The following is a 12,662-nucleotide window of genomic DNA, read 5'->3' on the forward strand; positions in this document are numbered from 1 at the left end:
TTCTTTCCTTCTTTCTCTCCTCTCGTTTTCTCCTTTTCCCAATACAACTTGCTTTTGGCCACTCTGCACTGAGCAAAATGACTAGAAAGAAAACCTTACCTCAAAAGAAAGAATCAGAAACAGTCCTCTCTCCCACAGAGTTCCAAAATCTGGATTACAATTCAATGTCAGAAAGCCAGTTCAGAAGCACTATTATACAGCTACTGGTGGCTCTAGAAAAAAGCATAAAGGACTCAAGAGACTTCATGACTGCAGAATTTAGAGCTAATCAGGAAGAAATTAAATATCAATTGAATGAGATGCAATCCAAACTAGAAGTCCTAAAGACGAGGGTTAACGAGGTGGAAGAACGAGTGAGTGACATAGAAGACAAGTTGATAGCAAAGAGGGAAACTGAGGAAAAAAGAGACAAACAATTAAAAGACCATGAAGATAGATTAAGGGAAATAAACGACAGCCTAAGGAAGAAAAACCTACATTTAATTGGGGTTCCCGAGGGCGCCGAAAGGGACAGAGGGCCAGAATATGTATTTGAACAAATTCTAGCTGAAAACTTTCCTAATCTGGGAAGGGAAACAGGCATTCAGATCCAGGAAATAGAGAGACCCCCCCCCAAAATAAATAAAAACCGTTCAACACCTCGACATTTAATAGTTAAGCTTGAAAATTCCAAAGATAAAGAGAAGATCCTTAAAGCAGCAAGAGACAAGAAATCCCTGACTTTTATGGGGAGGAGTATTAGAGTAACAGCAGACCTCTCCACAGAGACCTGGCAGGCCAGAAAGGGCTGGCGGGATATAAGCAAGGTCCTAAATGAGAAGAACATGCAACCAAGAATACTTTATCCAGCAAGGCTCTCATTCAAAATGGAAGGAGAGATAAAGAGTTTCCAAGACAGGCAGGAACTGAAAGAATATGTGACCTCTAAACCAGCTCTGCAAGAAATTTTAAGGGGGACTCTTAAAATTCCCCTTTAAGAAGAAGTTCAGTGGAATAATCCACAAAAACAAGGACTGAATAGATATCATGATGACACTAAACTCATATCTCTCAATAGTAACTCTGAATGTGAACGGGCTTAATGACCCCATCAAAAGGCGCAGGGTTTCAGACTGGATAAAAAAGCAGGACCCATCTATTTGCTGTCTATAAGAGACTCATTTTAGACAGAAGGACACCTACAGCCTGAAAATAAAAGGTTGGAGAACCATTTACCATTCGAATGGTCCTCAAAAGAAAGCAGGGGTAGCCATCCTTATATCAGATAAACTAAAATTTACCCCGAAGACTGTAGTGAGAAATGAAGAGGGACACTATATCATACTTAAAGGATCTATCCAACAAGAGGACTTAACAATCCTCTATATATGCCCCGAATGTGGGAGCTGCCAAATATATCAATCAATTAATAACCAAAGTGAAGAAATACTTAGATAATAATACACTTATACTTGGTGACTTCAATCTAGCGCTTTCTACACTCGATAGGTCTTCTAAGCACAACATCTCCAAAGAAACAAGAGCTTTAAATGATACACTGGACCAGATGGATTTCACAGATATCTACAGAACTTTACATCCAAACTCAACTGAATACACATTCTTCTCAAGGGCACATGGAACTCTCTCCAGAATAGACCACATACTGGGTCACAAATCGGGTCTGAACTGATACCAAAAGATTGGGATCGTCCCCTGCATATTCTCAGACCATAATGCCTTGAAATTAGAACTAAATCACAAGAAATTTGGAAGGACCTCAAACACGTGGAGGTTAAGGACCATCCTGCTAAAAGATGAAAGGGTCAACCAGGAAATTAAGGAAGAATTAAAAAGATTCATGGAAACTAATGAGAATGAAGATACAACCGTTCAAAATCTTTGGGATGCAGCAAAAGCAGTCCTAAGGGGGAAATACATCGCAATACAAGCATCCATTCAAAAACTGGAAAGAACTCAAATACAAAAGCTAACCTTACACATAAAGGAGCTAGAGAAAAAACAGCAAATAGATCCTACACCCAGGAGAAGAAGAGAGTTAATAAAGATTCGAGCAGAACTCAACGAAATTGAGACCAGAAGAACTGTGGAACAGATCAACAGAACCAGGAGTTGGTTCTTTGAAAGAATTAATAAGATAGATAAACCATTAGCCAGCCTTATTAAAAGAAGAGAGAGAAGACTCAAATTAATAAAATCATGGGGATCCCTGGGTGGCGCAGCGGTTTAGCGCCTGCCTTTGGCCCAGGGCGCGATCCTGGAGATCCGGGATCGAATCCCACATCAGGCTCCCGGTGCATGGAGCCTGCTTCTCCCTCTGCCTGTGTCTCTGCCTCTCTCTCACTGTGTGCCTATCATAAATAAAAAATAAAAAAATAAAAATAAATAAAAATAAATAAAAATAAAAAAAAATAAAATCATGAATGAGAAAGGAGAGATCACTACCAAGACCAAGGAAATACAAACGATTTTAAAAACATACTATGAACAGCTATACGCCAATAAATTAGGCAATCTAGAAGAAATGGACACATTCCTGGAAAGCCACAAACTACCAAAACTGGAACAGGAAGAAATAGAAAACCTGAACAGGCCAATACCCAGGGAGGAAATTGAAGCAGTCATCGAAAACCTCCCAAGACACAAAAGTCCAGGGCCAGATGGCTTCCCAGGGGAATTCTATCAAACGTTTAAAAGAAGAAACCATACCTATTCTACTAAAGCTGTTTGGAAAGATAGAGATGGAGTAATTCGTTCTATGAGGCCAGCATCACCTTAATTCCAAAACCAGACAAAGACCCCACCAAAAGGAGAATTACAGACCAATATCCCTGATGAACATGGATGTAAAAATTCTCAACAAGATACTAGCCAATAGGATCCAATAGTACATTAAGAAAATTATTCACCATGACCAAGTAGGATTTATCCCTGGGACACAAGGCTGGTTCAACACTCATAAAACAATCAATGTGATTCATCATATCAGCAAGAGAAAAACCAAGAACCATATGATCCTCTCATTAGATGCAGAGAAAGCATTTGACAAAATACAGCATCCATTCCTGATCAAAACTCTTCAGAGTGTAGGGATAGAGGGGACATTCCTCAACATCTTAAAAGCCATCTACGAAAAGCCCACAGCAAATATCATTCTCAATGGGGAAGCACTGGGAGCCTTTCCCCTAAGATCAGGAACAAGACAGGGATGTCCACTCTCACCACTGCTATTCAACATGGTACTGGAAGTCCTAGCCTCAGCAATCAGACAACAAAAAGACATTAAAGGCATTCAAATTGGCAAAGAAGAAGTCAAACTCTCCCTCTTTGCTGATGACATGATACTCTACATAGAAAACCCAATAGTCTCCACCCCAAGATTGCTAGAACTCATACAGCAATTTGGTAGCGTCGCAGGATACAAAATCAATGCCCAGAAGTCAGTGGCATTTCTGTACACTAACAATGAGACTGAAGAAAGAGAAATTAAGGAGTCAATCCCATTTACAATTGCATCCAAAAGCATAAGATACCTAGGAATAAACCTAACCAAAGAGGTAAAGGATCTATACCCTAAAAACTATAGGACACTTCTGAAAGAAATTGAGGAAGACACAAAGAGATGGAAAATATTCCATGCTCATGGATTGGCAGAATTAATATTGTGAAAATGTCAATGTTACCCAGGGCAATTTACACGTTTAATGCAATCCCTATCAAAATACCATGGACTTTCTTCAGAGAGTTAGAACAAATTATTTTAATTAAGATTTGTGTGGAATCAGAAAAGACCCCGAATAGCCAGGGGAATTTTAAAAAAGAAAACCATAGGTGGGGGCATCACAATGCCAGATTTCAGGTTGTACTACAAAGCTGTGGTCATCAAGACAGTGTGGTACTGGCACAAAAACAGACACATAGATCAATGGAACAGAATAGAGAACCCAGAAGTGGACCCTGAACTTTATGGTCAACTAATATTCGATAAAGGAGGAAAGACTATCCATTGGAAGAAAGACAGTCTCTTCAATAAATGGTGCTGGGAAAATTGGACATCCACAGGCAGAAGAATGAAACTAGACCACTCTCTTTCACCATACACAAAGATTAACTCAAAATGGATGAAAGATCTAAATGTGAGACAAGATTCTAGCAAAATCCTAGAGGAGAACACAGGCAACACCCTTTTTGAACTCGGCCACAGTAACTTCTTGCAAGATACATCCACGAAGGCAAAAGAAACAAAAGCAAAAATGAACTATTGGGACTTCATCAAGATAAGAAGCTTTTGCACAGCAAAGGATACAGTCAACAAAACTAAAAGACAACCTACAGAATGGAGAAGATATTTGCAAATGACGTATCAGATAAAGGGCTAGTTTCCAAGATCTATAAGGAACTTATTAAACTCAACACCAAAGAAACAAACAATCCAATCATGAAATGGGCAAAAGACATGAAGAGAAATCTCACAGAGGAAGACATAGACATGGCCAACAAGCACATGAGAAAATGCTCTGCATCACTTGCCATCAGGGAAATACAAATCACAACCACAATGAGATACCACCTCACACCAGTGAGAATGAGGAAAATTAACAAGGCAGGAAACCACAAATGTTGGAGAGGATGCGGAGAAAAGGGAACCCTCTTACACTGTTGGTGGGAATGTGAACTGGTGCAGCCACTCTGGAAAACTGTGTGGAGGTTCCTCAAAGAGTTAAAAATAGACCTGCCCTACGACCCAGCAATTGCACTGTTGGGGATTTACCCCAAAGATACAGATGCAATGAAATGCCAGGACACCTGCACCCCAATGTTTCTAGCAGCAATGGCCACAATAGCCAAACTGTGGAAGGAGCCTCAGTGTCCATCAAAAGATGAATGGATAAAGAAGATGTGGTTTATGTATACAATGGAATATTACTCAGCCATTAGAAATGACAAATACCCACCATTTGCTTCAACGTGGATGGAACTGGAGAGTATTATGCTGAGTGAAGTAAGTCAATTGGAGAACAAACATTGTATGTTCTCATTCATTTGGGGAATATAAATAATAGTGAAAGGGAATATAAGGGAAGGGAGAAGAAATGTGTGGGAAATATCAGAAAGGGAGACAGAACATAAAAACTCCTAACTCTGGGAAACGAACTAGGGGTGGTGGAAGGGGAGGAGGGTGGGGGTGAATGGGTGATGGGCACTGGGGGGGCACTTGACAGGATGAGCACTGGGTGTTATTCTGTATGTTGGTAAATTGAACAACAATAAAAAATAAATTTATTTTAAAAAAAAAGAGAAGGTATCTTGCTGAAATTGAGGCGAGCCATAATAAATATCCAACTTAAGAGGTGGGGTTTCAAGGAAATAGCTTGTAATTCTCTTTCATTTCTCTCCTTAAAAATGATACCATAGCTTTCTAATACTCTGTATTTATTTACTCATGTCTAGAGCTATGGGATGATAACTTGCATTCACTTTAGAATTCCTATAACACTATCCCACTTTGTGCAAATATTAATTTAAAAATATTAAAAATGATAATATAAAAATTAATAGTTTCAATTCATGCAAAATATTTGAAATATGAGCCCAAATATTTTTAGATTTCTTCAGGAACTCCAAAATTGCAAACATGATAGCCTGAAAATGGTGTACTGTATTTATGCTAAGTCCACACGGTGAAGTCTCTAGCAAGAAAAAAATATTCTCTTTCTTTTGTCAATATTTTATGAATCATACACTTATTTATGTGCACAGTAACTTTTATGTCAGAGTTCAGTCACTATTCTACTATTATTTAACCATTTGCTGTTATTATGATTTAATTTTTTTGGTATCCTATAACAATGTAACAACATAAGCATTCATTGAATGGGGGTGCTAGGAGCAGTGCTAAAAAACATGCCTCAATATCAATTACTTTGGCAAAGAACTTGAAGGTGAATGAACAAAACTCTAAATAAAGCCAAATAACTGCCATGGTGTGTTGTGCTATTAATGTGGAAACAAGCAACATGAGAAACGTTAGAAGTATTGCTAAAAAAATTAAAAGCATGAATATACAACACAATGGCCAAAGATTTATGCACCTTGAGAATATATCTCACGTTCTTTGCCTTTACTTCTGTGGAGAAATTAGTCCTTTGACATGGGTTTTTAATTATGTGTCTTGCAACTTAGGGATGCAGCCAGATCCCATGTATGTAAGGAAATGGGCCTGAATTGCATTTTTAAAAAATATATTTGTTTCCTTGTGGTTTTTCAGAATATAAGCAATCATGCTTGTTGTATTAGAAAATTCTAAACTGTGTAAAGATGAAGAAATCATCTAGAATTTCACCATCCATTGGCCAACCTTACTAGCATTTGACAGTTTCTTCAGGTTTTTTTCCTCTATATTTTTACCTAGTTTATACATATATGATATTTATATATTATACTAATACAATACATTTTATATGTATACAATTTTGTATCCTAATGTTTTTCTTAACCTTAAATCAGGATTTATCAGAACACATCAATGAACATTATAAAGGCTACAAAATATCTCATCACACAATTATAACATATTTAATAGTACTACTGTTAATGCTAAAACATTAGATACTTTCCAAGTTTTGCCATTACAAATAATTCAGTGATGAGTATCCTTGGATATAAATTTTATTCGTAGTTATTTTTCTCTGAGGAAGTCTCTTAAAAGGAAAAATTTTTTTTTTTTTTTAATTTATGATAGTCACACAGAGAGAGAGAGAGAGAGAGAGAGAGAGAGGCAGAGACACAGGCAGAGGGAGAAGCAGGCTCCATGCACTGGGAGCCCGATGTGGGATTCGATCCTGGGTCTCCAGGATCGTGCCCTGGGCCAAAGGCAGGCGCCAAACCACTGCGCCACCCAGGGATCCCTTAAAAGGAAAATTAGATCAAATAGTATCTTGATACGTATTGCCAGATTCCTTTCCAGAAGGATTAAAGCAATTTACAGTCTTCCTGGGAACAAATAAAAGTACTCATTTCATCCCATCTTTACTCTTTAAATATTATTATTTTTAAAAATATTGCCAATTTTAGTAGCAGAAAATGTTTTATTGTTTTAATTCACATTTTTTATTAATTTGTCAGTTGGGGTTTTCCCTATATGTATTAGCTAGTTACTTACATTTCTTATTTTGTAAATTATCTATATATTGTCCTTTGCTCTTTCTCTAGTGTCTTAACAATTTTCCTGCCAATATGTATAAATTCTTTACCTATCAGGCATTAATCCATAATTTATCATATTTGCTTTCTTTATGGTTTAAATGTTCTTTTTAAATGAGAAAAAATAAATAAGAACACAAAATTTAGTATAGTGTCATGAATCTTATACTTCACTAAGTTGGTTTTATGATGATTTCAAAAACTTTTGATTACTCTCATCAGTTTATTCTTTCAAGTAACTCTTATAATTAGAATTCTAATAGAAAACAAAATCCATTGGGATTTTTAATATAATTACATTTATGAATTTAATTCATAATTAATTTAGTTTTCCAGTCTTCTAAAATGGTTATTTCCTTGCAGTCAAGATTTCTGTCTCAGTTATCTTTGAGAGTACATTTTTAAAAATAAACTTAATGGCTTCAAACAAGAATTTATTGTTATCTTCCTGGAATCTCTCATGGGTTGTGGTCAGATAGCAGCTGGAGCTGTAGTTCAGGCTCATCGAGGCTGGATGCTCAAGGCTTCCTCATTCATGAACCAGGCTCATCAGTGTTCCTCCTCATGGCCTCTCCTCCCAGTAGAGTAGCCTGGATTTCTTACATGGTAGCTCAGGGCTCCAAGACTTGGAAGCAGTGTTCTTCAATCTAGCCTAGACCTGCCATAGTGTCACTATTGTCATGTTCTATTGATCAAATCAGTTACCTGACAGCTCAGATTCAAAAGGTGGAGCTTCAGTCACCTTGTCCCGGGGAAGGGGCTTGTGGAAAGGCCATCATCTTTGGAGACAAACTACCACATCTTCTTCATTGATCTTTATTTGATTTAGAATTTTCTTCACAAAAGTATTTGAAATTTCTGTTGCTATAGTAATTCGTGTTTTTTTCTTTTATAGTTTACTAAACAGTTAGTGCTGATAGGAAGCAAAGATTGTTTTTGATATACTTATTTTGTATTCAATTGCCTAACTAAATGGTCTTATTTCTTCTAATTACTTCTCAGTTTAAGAGTCTCATGCTCTACTGACTGAGCTAGCTGGGCTACTTCTCAGTTTAATATCTTAGTTCTCCTAGGAAGATAATCATATGCTCTTAAAATAAAGATGACTATTTCCTCCTCTTTTTCAATAGTTAAATCTCTTACCCATTGTACCAGTCGAGACTAAGAGGAAGCAGCCTTATTTTGTTTCTGTTGTATAATTTTTTTAAGTACAAGTAAAATGAAGTTATAAACTGGACATATTTTATCAACACATGCATCTCCCAGAGCTAAATTAAACCACTTACTTTTATGTATCAGTGCAATACAAACGACTAGAAAGGTAGGGTTTTATTCCACATAAATTGAATTCAAGGAAAGGGAGAATAAAACAAGATGAGGAAGAAAATAACATATTCTGGACACTGCAATATTTCCTTTCTGAAATCTATAAACTTCCAAAAATAAATCATAACCATAAAACATTCCATTTACTCCCACAAATAGCTAATATCTCTAAATAAATATAAAATATCATGAATCTCAGCAATTTGTCCTTTCTTCCCAAGCTCGACTATTGTACCAGTCTTTACACTAGATGTAAAGAATCATGTTAAGTACATAAGTAAGTATTAGAATAAGGCTTTTCAGCCATTTTATACTCACAAGTGGCTGATAGGCATATGGTGGAGCATATTCTTCAGCATATGTTGTCAATGCATACCTATGAAGGATAAGTCAATATTTGAGAGGAGAATGACACTTAAAATGTTTAGTCTTATATACTTTACATGAAATAAAAAAATTTCAAGGACAATTGGCCCTAATAAAATTCTTAAAACCTGCAATGTCCCAGACCTTGTTCATAGCATTACCTACCACCACAGGATGCCCATCCTTCCATTACTTCCAATTCAGTACCACTCACTACTCTCCTTACTAATGATATGCTACCAATGCCAAGTCCCTGAGAGTAAGTGCATTCCAGACTTTTGGGATTCTCTTTACCATCTACTTTCTGTCCTTCAAATCTTTTTGACTCTATGCTCCATGTTCTCTGCTAGATGACATATGAAAAAGATAACATAAGGTAACCAGGTAGACTGAGATTATATATCTTTCCCAACTTCCACCCCATTAAACACATAGCAGTACTGAATAAATAAATCCTCCCTCACCCAAGTCTACAAGCACAGCTAAGCTCCAAAGGGAAACCCTAACGTACTAGAAATGAAGAGAATACTCACTAGAATGGGAAGCCATAGATGATGTGCCAAAGTGAGAAGCTAGAGCTTGAACTGCATATGAAGGGCTAGAGACATGGCCTTGGTTTCACAGAAGACAAAGAACTACTACTTACAGCCAGAAGCCTATAAAGTCTGTACTCTCAAACAGAAGAAACCAAAGAAACTCCAGCTATCAATCCAGAGAAACTTGCAAGAAAGCTTCTCTATTTGGAACTCAGGGTGGGAAAGAAATTGTTTTCTATGAGAAATAAACAAAATAAATACAGCTCTGTTTCTGGCAATATTATGGGACAATCAAAGAAATTTGTCTGAGAACTGCACACCTAAAAATATTGGGCACAAGGAAATTTAAACATTTTAATTCATGGCTATGCTACTGGGAAAGAGAATTCAGCAAGTAAAAGAATTCCAAAATAACAAGGAAGTCAAACTCATTGGGTACAGGTGCTAATATTTTACCTAGTGGTAACCACCAGTTCCTGTTAAGCTTTTGAAGTGTGGTTTCCAGAGTAATAGTATTAGCATTACTTGGAAACTTATTAGGAATACAAACAAATGGGACCTATCCCTAATCTGCTGAATTAGAAAACTGGGGGTAGGGCCTAGGAGTCTGTGTTTTAACAAGACCACTAGGTGATGCTGATGTAGACTCAAGTTTAAGCACTAGCTACTCAGAGATCCCTGGGTGGCTCAGTGGTTTAGCGCCTGTCTTTAGCTGGGGGTGTGATCCTGGAGTCCTGGGATTGAGCCTTACATCAGGCTCCCTGCGTGGAGCCTGCTTCTGTCTCTCGTGAATGAAGAAGGTCTTTTTTTTTTTTTTTAAATAAGCACTGGGTACTAGGAGAACAAAAATTAGAAGTGTAATTTTCAAACTAGCAAATATTTTTTTGAAGGATCCATCTAATAAAAAAAGGGAAAGGAGAATAAGAGGAAGAAAGAAAAGTAATTTCTGCTCATAAGACAAAATCATAAAATAAAAATTTGCAATCACAATGAAAGTAAAGGGGTTAAACTCATCAGTGAAAGTATTTCTCAGACTTAAACTGAATGTCAATATGTATTATATAGTACAATTCTATACTTCTATACCTAGAATAAAATTATTTTCAAAGGAAGTTTGAAAGTAGAAGCATATAAAAAGACATATCCAGAAAATATTAACCCAAATTAAGTTAGTGTTCTTATATTAATATCATATGTAATTGACTTTGAGTCAAAAGTTATTAGTTATAAAGATTATCTACTGATTAAAGGAACAAGTATCAGTCAATAAACCTAACAACATGTAGAATATATGTTAAAAAATGTCAGAATCACAAAGATAAAATGATAAATCCATAGTTAGGACAAGATGCTATACATTCCTAGGTCCTTTGGTTCCTTTAACCCATACCTACATATATCCTCCCAAACCATATAGATCAACAGCAAAAGCAAATAAAAATCATATAATGCCCATGCCCAGAGTATAACAGTGGCTAGAGAAGACTACAAATTTCAGTTTATATGTAGGTGAGAGAACAATTCAGAATCAGTAACACCCGATCCAGAGCCCATTCTGGAGCAAAATCAGGTGGGGATTACACGAGAGAAGGTGGCAAGTTCATAATGGGGATGGAACACAGAGGTGCATCACCCCCAGAAAGCAAGGCATCCTTCCCTGATGAGACAATACCGAGAGAAGTTTGAGACTAGAGGATCTGAAGGTTGGCTTTTCAAGAAAGAGGCCTGGATAGTATTCAAGATCACAGTGGCAGTCTTGGAAGGTGCTGTCCCTGGGAAATTGGGAGACAATTAGCAAGGTAAAGAAAAATAAAAACTCAAGTTCCAAAATTAAGGGTCCTAGAAGCATCACACTTTCAAAAAAGATACCCTTAATGAAATAAAGTTCACTTCACTGTTCCAACAGTAGAGGGCACTCTTGAACTAAGAGTTTGAGAAAACTGCTTAAACATCTCATTGCCCCTCCTCAGAATTACCTGATTGCTGCTAGTCCAGGAAAATTCAACATACTTAAAATGAACAGAGAAGTGCAACATTACTATAAGAAGAAAACAGTAAACGAGAATCAAAACTAAGCTGATGAAAACCATCTCCAGAAACATTCCCAAATAATCACAGAAATCCTTCATCAGTGTTTCTATTCAATGAACTGGATTCTGTACTATATACTGGAGATTTGAGAAAATGTAGTAAAACAAGAAGGAGAAGCATAAGTGTAATAACTGGAATGGAAGAAACAAAATTTTCATCTTCCACAGATGATAAGATTGTCTATATTAAAAATAATCCAAGAGAATCTACAAATCATAGCAACAGGCAAGTTTCATGAAGGTTGTTGGATACAAGATCGATATACAAAAATAGCATACCCAAATACCAGCAACAAGAAATTAGAAAGTATAATTAAAGTGAAATGTCTCATTTATAACTGCAATAAAATCTCTAATGTTCCTGTAGGAATACATCTAACAGAAGATTTAAAAGATATTTATGACAAAAATTACAATATTTGCTGAAGGATATAAAATAGCCTTTTATTTATGGATGACAACTCAATATATGCTACATATACATACATGTGTGTATATGTATAATTTCTAAAAGGTTTACGATCTGACATTTTATGTATGACTGTTGATTAAATTATAATTTAAAATTTCTATTGATCAAAAGACACCATAAACAGTGTTACAAGAGAAGTCATAGACAAAAAGAAGATAATTATAAAATTAAGTGAAATAATATTAGTATCCAGAATAAACAAAAAATTCTTAGAAATCAATAAAAGCCTATGGGAAAATGGCCTAAGGCTATAGTCAGTTCACAGTAGAAGAAAATGAAATGGCCATCAAATACTTGAAAGCAAATTCAGTCTGAAAATTGTCTTAAATTCAGTAGAAAATGCAAAGTTAAACAAGGTACCATTTTATATCCATTTGGTGAAAATTAAAAATCTCTACAATGTTTATAAGGGTACGAAAGCATAAGCATATTTATACACCACTCATGGCAACATCTTACAAAATTGAAGGTGCATATATCTAAATAACCAGCAATTATATTTCTGTGTATTAAGAAATCCTTGTATATATACTTAAGGAGACATATATAAAGATATTCAATGTAGCTTTATTGGTAACAGTGAAAAATTGGGAGTTAATGTCCATCAAAAAAAAAAAAATGTCCATCAATATGGTGGATATATTGGATGACTCTGTAAGTCATCATAAA

The 12,662-nt window shown here is 36.0% G+C and overlaps 1 protein-coding gene across 10 annotated transcripts in view; it reads right to left on the reverse strand.

Moving 5' to 3' along the window:
- CFAP95 (cilia and flagella associated protein 95) overlaps positions 1–12,662 on the reverse strand; it is a 135,241-nt gene that overhangs the window by 16,959 nt on the left and 105,620 nt on the right. For all 10 annotated transcript variants that reach the window (XR_012036602.1, XM_072838570.1, XM_072838576.1 and 7 more), the window contains one exon: positions 8,848–8,905. Coding sequence is in view for 8 of the 10 variants with exons in the window: in XM_072838570.1 (XP_072694671.1) it covers positions 8,848–8,905 (58 nt within the window). In the remaining 2 variants the exon portion in view is untranslated. Of the gene's footprint in view, positions 1–8,847; positions 8,906–12,662 lie in introns of those variants that run through there.

Source organism: Canis lupus, chromosome 1 (assembly GCF_048164855.1).
Source record: "Canis lupus baileyi chromosome 1, mCanLup2.hap1, whole genome shotgun sequence".
Taxonomy (NCBI): domain Eukaryota; kingdom Metazoa; phylum Chordata; class Mammalia; order Carnivora; family Canidae; genus Canis; species Canis lupus.